Raw genomic sequence first — 19512 nt, forward strand, 5'->3', positions numbered from 1 at the left:
GCATATAATACACAAGAACCAAAATTCCTTCCCCCTACCGAAAAAAAAATACAAATAAAATTCCTGACTTTAGAAAGCTTTATTTTCCAGGGGGGGAGGGTATTAACCGGGGTGGTATTTTTCAGAGGGGTATTTTTCAAAAGCGCGAAAATTCAAACGTAGTGAAACATGTCACTTCAAGTCACATGATCCTGAAGTCTGGTAGTGAAGAGCTAGTGTCCTCACCATCTTATTTTTAGAAGTTCTTGTTAGATGTGAAGAATCCCGACGGCACTCCCAAATTCTTTGAACTATCAAACTTTATGTTGAACTTATGCGCTTTACCTCACTCAAGTGCTGGCGCCGAAAGACAGTTTTCTCAACTAACAAACATTAAAACTAAGTTGCGAAATCGGTTGGAAGTGAAAACTGTGGATTTCCTCATGCATGTAAAGCAGATGGTTACTCGTAGTGCTGCGTCGGTGGATCGGTGGCAGATTCTGCCAATATTACTTAACGACTTTTCGTCGTTAAGTAATGTATTTTCCACGGAGTGGAAAATACATTACGGGGTGGTATTTTCCACGGAGGGGTATTTTCCAGGGGGGCATTTTTCAAAAGCGCGAAAATTCAAACGTGGTGAAACATGTGACTTCAAGTCACATGATCCTGAAGTCTGGTGGTGAAGAGCTAGTGTCCTCACCATCTTATTTTTGGAAGTTCTTGTTAGATGTGAAGAATCCCGACGGCACTCTCAAATTCTTTGAACTATCAAACTTTATGTTGAACTTATGCGCTTTACCTCACTCAAGTGCTGGCGCCGAAAGACAGTTTTCTCAACTAACAAACATTAAAACTAAGTTGCGAAATCGGTTGGAAGTGAAAACTGTGGATTTCCTCATGCATGTAAAGCACATGGTTACTCGTAGTGCTGCGTCGGTGGATCGGTGGCAGATTCTGCCAATATTACTTAACGACTTTTCGAGGTGGTACTGCATGGCTGACGACAAGGATGAGCAAATAGAGAATGAATCTGAACCTGACCTATTTGACTGACCAATTAGAAAACCAAACAACTGAAATCATATTGCAGTAGTCGAAGTCTTTTTCTCCAAAATAGTTAACAACTAGAAATTGATTATTTTTATTTTTCAAAAATGAAAGCTGAAGCTTTGAACAGATTTCTTGTACAGGAATTTTGCATTAAAATTTCCCTTCACACTCTCACATTCTTGTAATTTTCTCCATTCTTTCTTGAAAAACTTGGCCTTTTCTGAACCCAGGGTGGGGCTGGACCTCTGTACAATACTTCTGAATTGGAATCCGATTCATTCTGTATCTACTCGCTTTTCATAAGCCTTGTGCACCATTGTGCACAAGGCTTATGTTGTTGTGCACCATTCTGCTTTTGGTGAAAAGGATTGCGATTAAATAAGCCTTTCCATTGTCTTTTACAGACGCCGTCGACCTCTTCTCAGAAGAAAGAGAGTGGGCAGAGAAACGGATTTTCCTCGAAAAACTATAGCTATTCTTGACACCAAAACGCCTTTTTCTTTGGTTTTCTGTGCTTTTTCTTTTTTATTTCAACGTTTGATTGAGCACATTTGATATTTGTCTTCTCACTATTTGCAAAGAATTTGACATTTCTTTGTTTTTTGAAGAATAAATTAGCTTTATACAGAACAAGTGATATTTGTCTTATTATTATTTCTCTCCTTATCAAGTTTGATCTCTTAGTTAATTGATTTCATGAATGCATTAATGTTTGGATGAAATAACACAGTGGTTGTGTATTTTGGCGAGAGCAGCGTTACCAAACGCGTTGGCGAAAGCCAGGTGAAAAGGCTGTGAAGCACGTTCCAAGCCAAGCGCGTTTCACTCGCTTTTCGATATCAGTCTGCGGGAAATGGTCGACAAAATTTTGCAGAAGATCTGATATGCTACTGAAGCCGTGCCGTGTCGCCGTGTCGGCAGCGACAGATATCGTATCTGTGGCCTGCTGGCGTAAATCTTTTAAGCCATGTCTTCATTATGGCGTTTTCCGGCCGAGACGGCTGGGGCGGCTCATAGTAAAGACAGGTTTTATCGCCGTTTTCGTTTTCTCGCCGTACAGAGTAGACATGTTGCCTGAAAACGAAAAAACTAAACAACATATTTTGTCATTCATCTTAGTTGTTCTCCAACTTTCCTTTACGTTCCTGTAACACCGCAAACGCAGCACAAATGATTCAGAATCTTCTGCAGTTCCTGAAATAAGACTGCGCTTTCGAATTTTTTGCCAAAAACGACGAAAATGAAAACTGTCGTCCAAAAAGCGGCAAAGCCAGCTCTGGTGCCGGAAAACGCTAAAATAAAAACAGGACTTTACTGAGTTTTCGGAAGAAGAATAACTAGTACAACCGAAGGTTTGAGAGAACTCGAGAAATTGTACTGAATTCTTTTCTTCTTCACGTATTAGGCGATTTGAGGTTTTACATGGGATTTTACTTATTTGAAGAACCGCTTTGCTTTTAATTGAAATCGAAGAACGTAAATCTGGCCCTGGAGTTACGAGAAAACCATTAAACGCCTTTTTTTGTAAACTTTTAAAGTATATTGGCTAATTTTCTAGGAGGACACTAAAAGTGTCCCTTTTTTGCTGAATTTGACATTTTAGTCCCAAAAAGTTTTGGCAACCCTGCTTGTGAATAAATGCTTTTCTCACAAAAAAAAACAATCAAAATTGTAAAATTAAATCTAGTTAAAACTAAAAGAAAAAAGAACCTACCATCGTAGCTTGAGATAGCTACAGTCTGAAATATGCTCCAATAATGGAGCCAAAGTCCTCAAATGCAACATAAGTGTAACCCTTATGAGAAAATGCTTTTCTCACAAAAAATCAAAATTGTAAAATTAAATTTAGCTAAAACTAACAGAAAAACGAACCTACCACCGTAGCTTGAGATAGCTGCAGTCTGAAATATGCTCCAATAATGGAGCCAAAGTCCTCAAATGCAACATAAGTGTAACCCTTGTGAATAAATGCTTTTCTCACAAAAAAAAATCCAAATTGTAAAATTATATCTAGTTAAAACTAAAAGAAAAAAGAACCTACCACCGTAGCTTGAGATAGCTGCAGTCTGAAATAAACTCCAATAATGGAGCCAAAGTCCTCAAATGCAACACAAGCGTAGCCCTTATGAATAAATGCTTTTCTCACAAAAAATCAAATCGTAAAATTAAATTTAGTTAAAACTAAAAAGAAAAAAGAACCCACTACCATAGCTTAAGATAGCTGCAGTCTGAAATATAATCCAATAATGGAGTCATAGTCCTTAAATGCAACATAAGCGTAGGCCTTATCAATAAATACTTTTCTCACAAAATATCTAACTTGTAAAATTAAACTAGTTAAAACTAAAAAAAAGAACCTACCACCATAGCTTGAGATAGCTGCAGTCTGAAATATGCTCCAATAATGGAGCCAAAGTCCTCAAACGCAACATAAGCGTAGCCCTTATGAATAAACACTTTTCTAGTTCGAACCAAGTCTAATGCTTCCGTAAAAGGAACTTTGAAGTATTCTATTGATTGAACTTTTACAGCTGACATATTATAGCCACAAGAAGAAAGTTCGGTAGACAGGGACATCTTTTCTTCTTCAGATACCTAAAATGGGACCGATAATTTCAAGGGATATAAAGTTGTTAAGAGATTGGGTGTCTTATAAGAGCCAATTATCTCTAATAAGCAGTACCGCTTGTTGGGCGACAGACATAAAAAAATGGTAAAGCATACTGCTTAGTGAGGAATATAACAAAAATCTATTCCCCCCCCCCCCCCCAAAAAAAGAAGTCTACAAAAAGAACAAGAAAACAAATAGCCATGGATTGACAGTTTAATTGACATATGCTGTTATTTATTCCTCAAAGTTTTCATATTTTTTTTTTTATTTATGAAAATAAGAGAAGTGAAGCCCTACTCATGTTAATTTTTGCTCGTTTTGAGCTCGACTCGGCTATCTATTGTAATTTCTTTTCGTTTCGAGTTTCACTTTTTTATTGATAGTGATTTGTGGTAGTTTTACCCTTGGAAGATTATTTGACTTTATTTCTGCTCATTCTTGGCTTAATGGAGCTCTTTACTTTTCTTTGAAAACTTGTTCTGCAGAAAAAGTTTTTAAATTAATTTCTGTTCGGTTTTTATTGACATAGTCTTTTTCGTGAAAAAAATATTTTACATCTTTTCAGCTTTTTTCTATAAGATTCCATTGTATGGGATGCTATTTGTATGTTGGAGAAACATTTTTAACAATTTTTAATTCTGACACAAACAGTATTTTTTTCAGTATTTGATTTCATAGCTTCTGAAGCTGACATGAAAAATAAAACTTAATAGCATTCCCAAAAGATTCTACCTATGCTCTTTGACAGCCTATATTCATTTAAACTCTTTTTATTTATTTAAATTGTAAGAGCAGAAGCAGCAATAGTAGCACTCCCTAAAGTTTAAACTTCATACCCCCAGTCGTTCTCAATATATTGCTGCGATGTCTTATTGGCAACCATAAACACAATGCCTTTTGATTTATTTTAAAGCAACATTTAGTTTTAAAGCATAATGGGCCAATTGCATAATTGTGGGGGGGTTAAAATGCCTAATATCTCTAAAGACATAGTTGCTGGACCCTTCTACTATGTTGAGCAAAACGACTGTCTCAAAATTTTGACTGGTTGTGTTCGGAAAATGAATGGGTTTGAGAGAAGGGCTGCTTGCCCTCCAGTCTCTTTTTACTCTTAAAAAGGGCACCAGAACTTTTAATTTTGAATCGGATTAGCTCCTTTATAAAATTTTTAATGGTATTTCTAGCTGTTACAAAGTGGTGTTGCCTTTGATATTGCTTATAAGCTCCTTTGAAAACCTGCATGCATACAGTTTTTTCGCTTAATTGAAACCCCTAAACGTTCCCTATAAGTTACATCTCAATACCCCTAGCGTCATTAGTTACAGTAACTATAGTGATAGTATTAAAATCATCCATATAGTGCCTCCTGGCTAATTCAAATTCCCCCACAACTTACCCTTAAAGGTCTAAATTCATAATATAAGTTGCTCTTCAGATAATCCATTGCTGCCTTATTGAAAGTCCACGTCCTCATAGTTTGTTTGGATTGTTTCAACATCAGCCCAAATATTCCTTAAAAGCTTCACCTTAATATTCTTAGCTTGCACAGTAGCAATAGTTGTAGCACCATTAGTAGCAGTATGCGCATAGAACCTTTATTTTCTTCAACATCCCTTTCAACACAATTTTCAATTCACTTTCTTCACATCAATTTTCAATGATGAGTTGTAGTGTGTGATTTTTGTTTAAATTTATGATTTTGTAAAAAAAAACTGAATTTAGCTATGCTACGATAGTTTTTTAAATATACCGATCTCTCTCTCTCTCTCTCTCTCTCTCTCTCTCTCTCTCTCTCTCTCTCTTTCTTTCTTTCTTTCTTTCTCTCTCTCTCTCTCTCTCTCTCTCTCTCTCACACACACACGCTGAAAGTTTCAGCTTAATACCATCAACCATCAGCCGTTCCTGAAGCATTTCCGATGCGTCTGCTTGACAACCTGTGCGGGCATAGTGTGTTTCGAATTAGTTCCATACAGTTTCTATGTATCACAAACTTTTCAACTTAATAACCTTAGTTTTAATAGCAGTAGCAGAGGTAGTAGTAGCAATAAAATTAATTGTATTACCTAAGCTTTAGTGGCAGTAGTAGCGATAGAAGTAGTAGTAATAGTAACAGTAGCAGTAGTATGAGTAGGATCAGTAGCATTAGGATGCAAAACTTTTCTTTTGTTTAGTTAATCATCCCTCAAAACAAGCCTTGTTAGTTTCAACTTTACACCCCAAACTGTTCCTAAGAAATTGCTGTTACACCCTATTGACAACCTGCATAAAGAGGGCGTGTTCTAATTCAGTTCATCTTCCCCCCTCAGAATTTCACCTTCATACCATTATGCATAGTTGTAATAGTGGTCACGGCAGTAGTATTGACATTACTAGTAATAGTATTGAATAGCAGTACTAGTATTGACCTATTGCCTTTTGGTCAGTTGATCATCCCTATCCTCAAGTCCTGGAAATTTTAACTTAATACAATTAACTATTGCTAGAACATTGCTGATGTGGCTTTTTGATAGCCTATATGTTCGTATACTTCTTAAAATTTTCGTCTCAATGCTCTTAGCACAACGAGTAGTTACATAGAAGTAGTAGTAGTAGTAAATGCAGCAGCAGTATTAGCAGTAGTGTGCACATATTGCCTGTTGGTGAGATCCTCTTCCCCTTTAAGTATTCTCTTAAAGTTCCAACTTAATATCCGAATCAATTCTTGAGATAGGCTATTTTGACAATGGGCATACACATAGCGTCTTTTGGTTTAGTTCGAATTTCCCCTTAAAACTGTAAATGGAGTAGTGAGGTAGTACTAGCGATGGCGGTTTTATTCGTATTGGTAGCAAGCAAATATTACCTTTTTGATCATATCCCTTATTATTTTCTGAATTTTCCAAATAAATATACTCAGTTATTCCTGTGTTGCACCATTTTGACAATCCGTATACACATAACGTGTTTGGATTTAGTTCAACACTTCCCTCAACATTCTCTGAAAGTCTCACTTGAATACCCTTCGTCTTCTTGGAAAGTAAAGTTCAAACACGCATACCTTTCTCAATAACATATACTAGGTGTAAACAATGAACGTATTGCCTTACAGCCCTTGTCCTGAGGACTGTGGGGGAGGTTGACATCCCCAGAGACATAATTACCCGACCTTTCAACAAGGATGAACAAAATAGCTCTCTTAAAATTTTGATCGGATACGTTTTGAGGAGCGATAGGCTTGGGGGAGGGGGCTAATTGCCCTCCATTCACTTTTGACTCTTGAAACAGGCACTAAGACTTCCAACTTCAAATCAAATAAGCTCCATCTGATCCAAAGTTTAAACAACTAACCTTTCCATAAAAAAATTAAATGCCCCAAGCATAACTTACAATCCTTAACTATGGGCTCTGGGGGATTGTATCCACGCTAAAGACATAGTTATATGATTTTTGGGCTATTGGTAACAAAATGGCTATCTCACAATTTCAATTGAATGGGTTTTGGGAAAAGAGGATGTCAGGGATAGGGGCTAGTTGCTCTTCATCATGTTTGACTCTTAAAAAGAAACTAAAACTAAATATTTCAAATCAAATGAGCCTCTTCGAAAGCTCACACGGTTACCTCTTCCATAAAAACCTTATATACCCCTGAGACATAACTTACAACCCTTACCCCCAGACTCTGGGGGATTCTGTCAACCTCAAATGCCTTAGTATATGATCTTTGGACTATTTTTGAACGAGAAGCTATCTAAAAAATTTTATCAGATGCATTTCGGGAAAATACGAGGTGTGTGTGTGTGCAGGGGGGAGTATCTACCCTCCGATCACTTTGGCTCTGAAAAAGGGCACTAGAACGTCTGATAAACAATCCAATGAGCCCCCTCTATAGTTCATACATTCACCCTTTCTATATATACCTTAGATCCCCCAGGGCATAACTTACAACCTTTGTGCTGAGGGATGTGGGGGGGAGTGGGGGGGGGTGTCTTCCTCAACGACATAATTTTCCAGACCTTTCATTTACGTTGAATAAAATTGCTAACTCAAAATTTTGATTGGATGTGTTTGGGAACATCGTGGGCGTGGGAGGGGTTAGTTGCCCTCCAATTATTTTTGACTATTAAAAAGAGCACTAGCCCTTTCAATTTCCAATTTAATGAGCCTCTTTCAAAGTTTATATGATATCAAATGGCCACCTCAAAATTTCGATCAAACGCATTGCGGGACAACATGAGGTGTGCGTGGGAAAGGGGGTGATCCACCGCCCCTCCCCCCCATCACTCTGAATCTCAAAAAGGGCACTAAAACTTCTGATTACCAATCCAACAAGCCCGCTCCAAAGCTTATACAATCATCCTTTCTATATATATATATATATATATATATATATATATATATATATATATATATATATATATATATATATATAGTATATGCCCCCAGGGCGTAACTTAAAAATCTTGCCCCGAGTGCTATAGGGGGGGGGGGGGTTGTCATCCTCAAATACATAATTTCCGGAGGTTTCAACTACGTTAAACAAAATGGTTATCTCAAATTTGATTGGATGTGTTTGGGGAAATGGTGGGCGTGGAAGGAGTGTTAGTAGACCTTCAATCACTTTCGAATATTAAAAAGGGCATTAGCCCTTTCAATTTCCAATCAAATGGGTCGTTTTTGAAGTTTCTACGACACGTCCTTCTATAGGAAGTGCCCTCGTCTAACCTCTCCCCCCTCAAAAAATAATATAAATAAATAATACATTATATCCACATCACTGTTCACATCGGCAGCACTATTGCGCTGCCTATGATATTTTAGAAAACGGGTCTATCATAAGAGTCAGAAGGTGTGACATCAGGAATGAATCTTGAAGATAAATTATTAGTGGGGATGATAAATATGACTCTTTTTATGATGTTTTTGTTGTTTTGACAAATATTATTTTAATTATATAAAGTTATCACTATACTTAATAAAGCGCGTTAATGAATAATTTTTAGGTCTATATAGTATACTTATATTACAGGTCAATAGATTCTTTTGATTATTAATTGGGGGTTTCTGCAAAATTATTTACTATCTTTCTTTATGCGATTGGATAAAAACCTGACTGTGCACATAGTCAACAAATTCTGTGAAAATTAGAAGATATGGGTTTGTTCTACCTTCAATAGGTCCGTAAAAACTTTGTTTCAAATAGTAAAAGTTTCCAAAATAGCTAAATTTTAATAAGGCACCTTTAAAGTAACAAAACAGCGCTTTTTCACAAATTAGATAAGATTTATTTAGTAAACAAGCAATAAGTACAAAAGTTTGCATGAAAGGATTATTTACAAACCCCATAAGAGTTTTTCTGTACTGATAAATAAAGTGAGATGAAACAAGGTAAATCATTGAAATGACAGAAGAACAATTGAAAACACATTTTTATTGCTAATCTTGCTTTTCTGGCAGCTAACCTGGTTGAACTTCGCTGAAGTAAGGATGTCGGGACTGTTTTAAAAAAAAATCATTGTAGTTTTATTGGTCGTATGTTGTTTTTCATTGCAAGATTTTCTTCTTCTATATATTTATGTTTTGCTGAGGGTGGCCCTTGGACATAGGGCCAAAATATTAATTCAGATTAGAAAAGAAATTTGTTACCTAATAAGAAAATTACCTCCCACTTCAATCATATGTTTCGCTTTGATTCGGCATTTTTTGCTAATATTTGAGTCCGGAGGGGGTACTGTAATACATTTTTCCACCCTACCCTACCACCAACCCTAGGAGCGGCTCTGTCACGCACTCACACACACGCTCCTTTTCTTTCTTTGATTCTATGACTAGTACTGCCTCCAGCCTTGAGACTATACTTTCACCATGAAATAGAAGATTGTTAGATCTTTGAGCAGTAAAGTCTTAGTAAAAGTACTCTTACGAAAAAGACGTAGGGCCTTGGACCGAAATATTCATTCAAATTAGATTTCCACTGTCTTACTAAAAGGATTCCCTATTATATTCTTCTTGTTTTTGATGTTTGTGATTTACAAACCTGTTGGAACTTCATGTTTTGTTCAGTCAAAAACTGTTTCAAATTCGATGGAGATTCCTCGAGCAATCTGAATCGGAAAAGGTCAGTTTCGTGCTGGACAAACCATCGTCGATTTTCCTCAGTTGATGAATAACCTAGTCGTAGAGCAAAATGGGACAGCTGGTCACGTTCACGAGCGTTCTGAACTTCTTCATCATTAATCCCACTCATCTAAAAGAAAAAAATATTTAGTCTGAAGAGGTTAAAAATAGACATGACATGTCTATGTTTCCTCAAATTTATTTAAAACGTTAGGTCTTTATGTGTCTGCCTTATCTTTAGAATCAGAAATCTTTCTTACCATATTTTCAGAACGATCATTGCACATTAACAAAAGCAGAAGAACTATCACAATGCTACCAACATAATATTTATAACATAAATAACTTCCAAATACAAACAAACTGAGTTATTTTTCAAATATAAAGTAGAAATCAACGAAAAACAAACTCTTTCAATATTTAGGAAGAGCGGGTGGGGCAAACTACCCAATAGGCTAATATAGGTTGCAGTCTCTCAGATTAGAGGGACTATTTTTTAGAAACAAAGAAACTCTTAAAATTGTAATCCACTGAGTGACTCATTTACCTTAAAATATACTCTACTAAAAGTATAGAAGTATACTATCTGAAAAAAGAATAGAAAAAGTCGTTCCAATTTTAGCCCATTATGTGACCAACAGTAATAGACAATGGTCCTGAATCTCGTTTTATAGTTAAGATGAATGGTGTCATTTTGGGGGACACTTCTACGGCTACTTCAGTATTTTGGCGAATGGATCTGTGCTTAAAAAGAGCCCCAAATTGCTTTAACTTAAAGGCCTTGCCAGGGTTTTAAGTCAGTGGTGATGATAAGTAGCGAATGAGAAAAGGAGGATAGTATTTGAATGTTTTTCACAATAATGAAAAGTGTGGTGCCAAATAAGATATAGAAAAGCGTAAAGCACGATCTCTAAATTAATATATATGCCGCAAGACTAGTGGCAAATTAATTAAGTTTTTATTGTGCTCTGAGAACTTCTATGTGTATTTTTACCCTCTATTTCCATTTTCACACTGAGGAGGGTTAAGTGGAGGTCACGGCTGCAATATTTGTAATCTTTTAATCACTAGCTGGAATTATCCTCTTGTTTTCTTCGCCATTTTTTTTTATTTGTCACGCTTAGCCAGTGTAGTCTAAGAAACTATTTAGGATAATTGTTTACCAAAAACTGGGCTTTTTGGCAATCCAGATGGGTTCGAATAAAACGCTTGACATCCTTGAATCGGGTGAAATATTTCATGAGAAAACAAAATTATGGAAGCGGGGAGGTATCAGATGGAGTGAAAAGTGAAGGTCTGAATAGACTGTGATGGAGGGGGAGCATGTGTGGCAGGTATTTATATGAGGTAGTTCACAAAGTTGAGGTTAGCTGATAATATAGTGGTATTAGAAATCCTGCACTAATCTTTGTCCAGACTCAAAAAAAAATTTGTAAAAATTTTATTCTTATGATTTTTCTTGTTTTTAGTAAAAATCGGTACAGATATCCAACATCAGATTACAACCAGTGTTGTAAAATCACCGTAAAATAAAAACTCGATAAGTAAAGTTGGTAAAATAAGGTAAAATAAGGTGCTCCCTTAGAAACATAGGTTAAAATTGGTGTTTTAGAATTGTCTGGTAGGCACAAGACCCATAGAAAATTTCTTTTTAAGCATCATTTTCAGCTTTTAATAAAAATTGTGATGACTCTGATTTTTCTGGGCTTAAAAAAGGTAATACCCCTTCATTTAGAATTTTAGTCTAGTTTATTCCTTTTGTAATCTTGTGCCTAGGATGATACCTTAGCAATTGGACAGTACCTGATTTCAGGCGTCCATTTTGTAACAAACCAAAAAAAAAAAAAAAATCAAAATTTACCGTTATTTGGGAATAAAATCATATTAGCAATTTGTTTCTACATTTAAAACTAAAATATATTACCCTAACAGCCTGGCATATTTAAATAGTCATATTCAGCCACATTTCTCAGATCATATTCATGCTGTTTTTCATTTGTCTATAAAAGCACTGAATACAAGTATAAAATTGATTTACAACACATTGATGACTTTGAATAACTAAGCACAGGATCAGAGTAGTGGAACATTCAGTCACTTTCAAAGTTATTAAGACCGTCTTCAATAAGATTTAATGGTAAATCTAGTTCCTCCCCTTCAGATTACTGTGAAAATTGCAAGGTGTCATAAAATATATCGGTAAAATATGTAAGATACCGGTAAAATACATAGATTACGTAAAAAACATAAATTACGTAAAATTGATAAAATACCAATTTTACTGGGGTTGCTAAAATCACGATAAAATATTTAAAATAACCAATTTTACCATGACCAATCTTACCAGTTGATAGCAGCAAAGAAGGCAGAGAAGATATGCAAGGAATTCTTCAGTCTGAGGACCTACGGATGGGGGGGGGGGCTGTTCCCCTGAGACTGGCCTTAGGAAGTCCCTAAAAACTTGTAAAACTACCTTGTTATTTTTTTTTCGCATTTTCACATACTTTAGAAATAATTTGGATATACATGAAGACAAAATAACCGTAAAAAAAGATACAAATAGGACTTTGTTTTTAGGTCACTGCATCCACTCCTTTGTCATGATGAAGGGATAGAAGGGCTCTTTGCGAATACCATGGTTTGTTTTTATTCTTTTTCTGTTTCTTCTTTACTTACTTTATTTTTATGTTGTTCATAATGTTAATTAATTAATTAATTGAGCTGCTGCATAAAGGTCATTTAATGTTTAAGCAGTGAATATGTTCATTTAGTCTATTCTTTTTTTTGTGGATTGTTGAATAAGGAATCAATAAAAAACCTAACCCGCCCCCCTTGATCTCAGGTCACCTCCTAACCCTCAGGAGACATAACTATGACACAAACTCTTACTTCCAATCAACTTCAGTCAACAATTTACATTCTTCTAGTATGTATTTGTGATAATAAAAATGTAGGGACACCCCCCCCCCCCCAGAGAGGTTGGGTTGCACCTGTACACAAAGGTATCCAACACCCTCGTCTAGTATATGTAATAATATTTCTTTTTGAAAATAAGACGATTGCATGAGTACTTACACAGAATTTAGCCTACTTACAACTTTAAAATAAATTTTTAGATTTTGCTTCCTCAATTCGTCTCCGAGCTGGGCTCTCCATGCTTCTGAAAACTTAGATGTCTTTCCTAGATTGACTCTCTCTATGCTTCGAAGAACTGAAATTGGAAAAAGCAAAAAGTGAAATTCAAATTAACTAAAAAGTAGTCATTTTCAGGACTCAAGTAAATTAGAGCCTTTTACATAAAGTTTAAGCCAACTTGCCTTTTCTTTGCTAATCAAAACTCCATGGATCAGCAGTGCCACTGTTCAAAAATATATTGACTTAGAAAATTGGCATACTAACAGAAAATAAATTTTTTTTGTCAAAAAATAGAGAGATAAAAAGCTTTAAAACCTTCATTTAAAGGGTTGATCAACTTCTAACCTTCATTAGCTTCTATGAATGCCTTAAAGCTATGAAGTTAGCATTGCAATAATTCTAAACTAAAACAAAATGTCAAATTGCAATAAAATACATTTGTCAAGATTTTCATGCACAAGAGACACAATTTAGGCTCTTGCAGTCACAGAGAACAACAACTTTTTGTATTGACTGGTCACATGTTGGAATACTATGCATCTCTCACTCAATACACATGATGTAGGAATCAATTGATGGTCTCACAATCATGCAAAGCACCATACTAGTTCCGAAAAAAAATTGAAAAAACATTGCCAACTGTGAGATACAGTGTTGCCTTTCAAGTTTGATATCCTTTGTGGTTCTTAAAGAACTCATCATGCCAGGCAAACATATACCAGCTTAACATAGTTTGATATGCAAACAGTGTAATTAACATCTTGCAAAGTTGTTGCCTGTTTTAAAATCTTGCAAACTAGAAACTTTATGATAATTCCTTGGTCAGATTTTATAAGGCCAACACACTGTTCTTACCACTTTTGACATGCATACTAAACTTACCTTGAAGTAGCCACTTATTCAGTCAAGTATTGCACATTATGCAAACCCCTCATTTATATTGATCTGCCTCATAAGAGCAAACTTCCACACAGTGTAATAAGAAAAGGGAGCCTCCATGCATCATTCTAAAAGATTTTTCAGCAGAATAATATGAAATTCGACATAGTAATGCATTTGTGGTTTTTCAGAGCCCCCCCCCCCCCCCACCCCCTAAACAAAAGTATGTGTACTACCAAACTTCGCCTAGGCGAAATAAATTTTAAGTCCCAAGACAAACCTGACAGTCTCTCATCTGCAAACTTTATCAAATCATCTAATAGAATTGTTTGGTCAGGATGATCCTTATAAAATGACAGACCATGCTTGTAAAATTTCTTCTCAATGTTCACAGCTTTTCTTCTTAGATACCTCACTCCTTTCGTAACAGAATGAGGAGAAGAATACTCCATTGTGTCAACTAGAAAAGTATAGAGAATACTTAGACTATGTTTCAGACACTTAAACAGTATGAATGTATTTCTGTAGATTTCATAAGAAAACTACATGTTTTTGGCTAAAAATTCTGACAATTATGACAATTTTTCAGGAGGAAGATCGGACTTTTTTTTGTGTGTTGGTGTCTTTCTTTTATTTTTGTACTGAGATTCTTGAAGGTGCAAAGGCACTGCAAAATCTTTTTTTGTGTGTTTATTTTATTTTTGTTTCTTTCCTGTTACTTCCTAGCCATGGAGCCTTATGGTGGAGACTATATTGAAGTGTTTTGGAGTAAAATTTATTGTTGAATTAAACTCTGAACTCTGGAATCCTTTTGAGAAGCTCTCTCTCTCTTTGTACTATGGATTTTCAAAGGAAACATAACAAACATATAGTCACACAGCATGCTCTATTCCAAATTTCTTGAAAGCCGAAAATAGCTGAACTAAAGAAAAACTACCCAATAATATAGACAAAGCAAAATGTATCTGAGGATCTGGGCAACAATGCCCATGGATACAATCAGCCTTTAGTATATGCTATCCCTTCTATAAGAATTGCCAACTTCAAAATAAAGCAGATAACTTTACATGTTTAGCAATGACATAAGATAAGCAAGAAATGTCTATTCTTGTTGAACAAAGCATATCATTTATTAATGCTCTTTTTTAATATTTCATCATAAAACAGAACAGTTTTTACAAATAGTATCTCTCACATTGTAGCAAAATTTAGTCATTTGATTAAGAAATTGCTTTAAAACTTCTTTGAAGTATTTCTTTCATGAAATATTTTGATTTTTTTGGCATGGACTTGATGTTTTTTGTTTTTACAGGAGGAAAAATAGGCTGGGAATAAAAAAAAATCAGTTCAAAATTCATTGAACAGATTGAAGACTTTCAGTTCAAGTTACTATTCCCTACTAAGTATTCAAAAGTATAGATCTAGGTATTTAATAACAATCTGATTTAAAGTAAGGGTTAGCATGATAGGTGTAATATAGATGGAGAACAGATTTGTATGTTATCTCAGGTTATGGGTAACAGGATGAGGTTTGCAGCTGGTTCAGGTATCTAAGGGAAAGTTTATTTGCAATTTTATATATTAACTCCTAATTATAAAAAAAGATAAGAAATCTTTACATTTATTACAAACCTAAATTTATTTGGTGCTACTGTGAAACAAATCCCTTTAGCCAGACTTTGTCCAGTTACCTTCCAAACTGACGTATATTAGATCTTTTTTATTATTCAAAACTAGCAACAGCCTGAAACATTTTTTTTATAATTCTTAAATAAACAAGGAACCAAAAGCCAAACAAAGTAAAAATCTAGAAAATCAGTTCAATATTGACCTACAAAGGTTGAACAAGAGCCAAAAGCTCATATGGCACTTGTGAAAATGTCAGAACAGCCAAGAACTCATATGGCACTTGTGACAAAGTTGAAACCTAAAATTAGACTCAGTCTAATTTTTAATAAAAAACCACTGGACCCCCTAGCTCCCCCAAAGAGAGCAGATCTGGTCTGGTTATGTTAATCATGCCCCTAGAACTTGTGATTATTGTCGAACTTGCCGAAGCACTAGAAATCCTCCCAACTCCCCCAAAGAGATTGGATCTGGTCAAGTTATGTCAATGACATATATAGAACTTGTGCTTATTCTTCCCATCAAGTTTCATCTCAATCTCTCCACTCTAAGCGTTTTCCAAGATTTTTGGTCTCCAGGATTTCCGTTTACCCCCTCCAACCCCCCATGTCCCTGTATTTAATCCGAACTGAAAATGGAGCATCTGAAACATGGCATCTTTCTACATATCAAGTTTCATTATAATCTGGTCACCCATTCATGAGATAAACCCCATTTTTCACAATTTCCCCTCCCTCCAGCCCCCCTCTCAGATGGTTGAATTGGGGAAACAACTATTATCAAGTCTATTTGTGTAAGTCCCTGACATGCCTACCAATTTTCATTGTCTTAGCATGTCCAGAAGCACCAAACTTGCTAAAACACATAAAATCCCCCAACTCCCCCAAGGAGAGCAGATCTGGTCTGGGTATGTCAATCATGTATCTAGGACTTGTGCTTATTCTTTCCATCAAGTTTCATCCTAATCTCTCCACTCTAAGCATTTTCCAAGATTTCCAGTTTCCCTCTCCAACTCCTTCCACTGTCACCAGATCCAGTTGGGATTTAAATAAGAGCACTGAGAAATGAGATCCTTTTAAGTATCAAATTTCATTAAGATTTTTATAACCTTTTCATAAGTTAAAAATAACTCATTTTTTTAGTTTTCCCAAATTAACTGTCCTTCTACCCCCACGCCCCCCCCCCCCCAGATGGTCAGATCAGGGAAACAACTATTTCTAATTTAATCTGTTTTGGTTCCTGATACACCTGCCAACTTTCAGCAATTGCTATGTTGATCATTACCTAGTTTTGGATCTTCTTCATGTAAAAATTGGGGTGGTCCAAAATTCAAACCTGAGTCCTCTTGCACTTTAAGTGAGAATCATACCCCTATATCAGCAAGACACACTTAAGCAGAACAATCATTTGTTTTATCAGCCAGTAATAATCTTCTCAACTATCTTGTTCACTCCAGATGGTTGAATCAGGGAAGAGACTATTTCTAGTTAATATGGTCTGGTCCCTGATATGCCTGCCAACTTTCATTGTCCTAGCTTACCTGGAAGTGCCCAAACTAGCAAAACCAGAACTGGCAGACAGAGAGACCAATGGACAGAAATTGTGATTGCTATATGTCACTTGGTAAATATCAAGTGCCATAAAAACTGTATGGCATAACTATGCTTGTGTGTTTGAATTGCAACATTTAAATGTAAAGTATGAAAAAAAAACTTTGTTTAAAGTTTGCATGCTGTGAGACAACTGGAGGTAGTTTGGAAACAATTCACTGGCACTTTGTAAGAGTCTCAAGCTGATAAAAGGGGCATTAGATGATTTGGTGGATAGGTTGGTTCTAAAGAAATAACCCAAATTTTTGCAAAGATTCCAACAACAGTCAGATAAGGTTTAAAAAACTCGAGGTCCCTATTCAACCCTAGGAAAGAAATGCTAGGCTTCTTAGATTTAACCATAATGGCTCAAGCTAAATTCTCTCCCACATTCAGATGAACATGCCATACTGACCTAAAATAATCTATGGAGCAATAGATAAAAGTATTGTAGATACATACAAGGTATGGGAAAGGGACCCCATACCTTGAAATAAATTGTAAAGACTGAAGTTCCAAATTTCTTCTTTCTAACATAATATTGCATTGTTTTTCCCATTTAAAGTTAGAAGTTACATGAGCTTGATCCACCTCTTTGAGAGAAAAAAGCTAAAGAGGTGGCTGAAATTAAAAAGATCACTTAGAAAGGAGAAGCTTAATACATAGGACTTGGTCAAATTGGTAATCAAATCTAGTGTGTAAGCTATGCCAAATGTGCTATTGAGTATGTCCTCTGCTTTGGAAGGATTACCTCTAGAGTATTTCCCTAGGAAGGACATATTGCCCACACATGACATCTTGGAACTTTAGATGTCTTTGGCCTCTTAACATGGCTTATGTGTCTGCATTTGTTGACATACTCTTGATATCCCTAATCAGAACTCAAAACCCTATCTTTACCACTGCATAGTAGCTTGGCAACATCTTCCTAGGGTATATTTTTGGCCCTGTATTAATTCCAGAATATTCTACTTACCTAGCTCCATTACTTTCAAAGATGGCAAGAAGCCCCTAAGCTAGAATTTTACCCTAAAATCAGAAAATTGTTGCATACCAACTAACCTAGGGCTATATCCCATCATTAGGGGGATCTAGGATACAGTTACACTGCAAGCAACCCTAAAATCCAAAAAAAAATTATATTCATCTTAAGTAGCAGCACTAGTTTATAGTTAGGCCTACTCACAGGACCACATTCAAAACTTTGATAATCTTAGGTTTAGTGTTTTTGCAGCTCTGTTTTTGTGAGATTTTCAGGGAAGTTCCTAAAAATTCAGGGATAGTAGAAGCACTGAGCAGAATGTAACTGGTGAGCTTAAAGTAATGGAAAAGAGAGATGATACCAAACTCTCAGCTGCCATTCTGGGGAGAAATCAGAAAGTTTATAAGTGGCCAGAGAATTTCTTTGTTGTTTTAAAATCACTTTTCTATGAATAGGCTACATGGCAACTACATGGCATTTTGACAATAGCTAAAATGGTAAAATTCTAGTTTAGTGACTCCTTGCTATCTCAGAAAGGGGTTAAGTTAGAAAAAATTAAACTTTCAGGGATGGGTCTACAGGCTAAAGTATGTCCTGGGAAGGTATTTTGAAGTACATACCTCTACTCCCTCTCCCTCTAGAGGGTCCTGACCTTCAATGACCTTTAAAATATGTGGGTAATAAAAGTGAAACCTTGCAAAATAGATCTTCTGCTTGAATGAAGTACAACAAAATTGTTTTCAGCTTCACAACTTTGCTCAATCCAAATTTATAAGGTTTTAAAGATATGTAAATACATTTCCTATATTTTGAAGAAAAAAAATATTGATATGGCTCAGAATTTTACTCAAATAACAGGAATTGCATTTTCAGAACTAAAGGCAGAGAAAAAGCAACTGGCAACTGAAAATTAAGGTAAAAGGTGGTTTTGTCAAAATTTCAATAGGTATAAACCTGTCATATAGGCAAATTTCAGGGCCCTCTAGAGGGAGGAGTGAGGTGGGTACTTTAAAATACCTTCCTGGGATATACTTTAGCCTGTAGACCCATTCCCAAAACTTTCATTTTCCTCCCCTAACCCCTTTCTAAGCTAGCAAGAAGTCAATAAACTAGAATTTTACTGCTAAAATTGGTTTAGGCTAGATTTTGTTAATAAAAATCACTTAGTGATAATCTATTGTGTACCCTGGCATTGTGCCCCTGGAAATAGGCCTGTTGGTAAACCCGGGCCTGCCTACTCAGAAGAAAACACATAAAATACAAAAAAACAACATCAGAAAATCCTAAAATACTTAGGCTACTTATATATGTATCACTTCTGAGAGTACTCCACTTCACTTTACCCTTACTACCCCTTCCTAATGTGCAAATGTTTAGTCCAAATTATGCATTTCTTAAGCATTTGGTAATTATTATTTTCATTAGCCCAGTTTTAATGGTAAGATGTTAGCATAAAAACAAATTTTAAGGAATTTTTAAAGAGCCTGGAAACCCCTTGAAAGTGACATTACAGCTAGGATAAACTGACATCATTTTTAAGGGTTTTGTGACCCTTTAAAAAATTC

General features: G+C 35.7%; 1 protein-coding gene across 1 annotated transcript in view; it reads right to left on the bottom strand.

Moving 5' to 3' along the window:
* LOC136033143 (DNA primase large subunit-like) overlaps positions 1–19512 on the bottom strand; it is a 46410-nt gene that overhangs the window by 26590 nt on the left and 308 nt on the right. Inside the window, exons 2-5 of the mRNA XM_065713784.1 lie at positions 14031–14210; positions 12832–12947; positions 9657–9866; positions 3394–3627 (exon numbers count right to left, since the gene is read on the bottom strand). Coding sequence (XP_065569856.1) covers positions 3394–3627; positions 9657–9866; positions 12832–12947; positions 14031–14202 — 732 coding nt within the window. The 5' untranslated portion in view covers positions 14203–14210. The remainder of the gene's footprint in view (positions 1–3393; positions 3628–9656; positions 9867–12831; positions 12948–14030; positions 14211–19512) is intronic.

Source organism: Artemia franciscana, chromosome 11 (assembly GCF_032884065.1).
Source record: "Artemia franciscana chromosome 11, ASM3288406v1, whole genome shotgun sequence".
Taxonomy (NCBI): Eukaryota; Metazoa; Arthropoda; class Branchiopoda; order Anostraca; family Artemiidae; genus Artemia; species Artemia franciscana.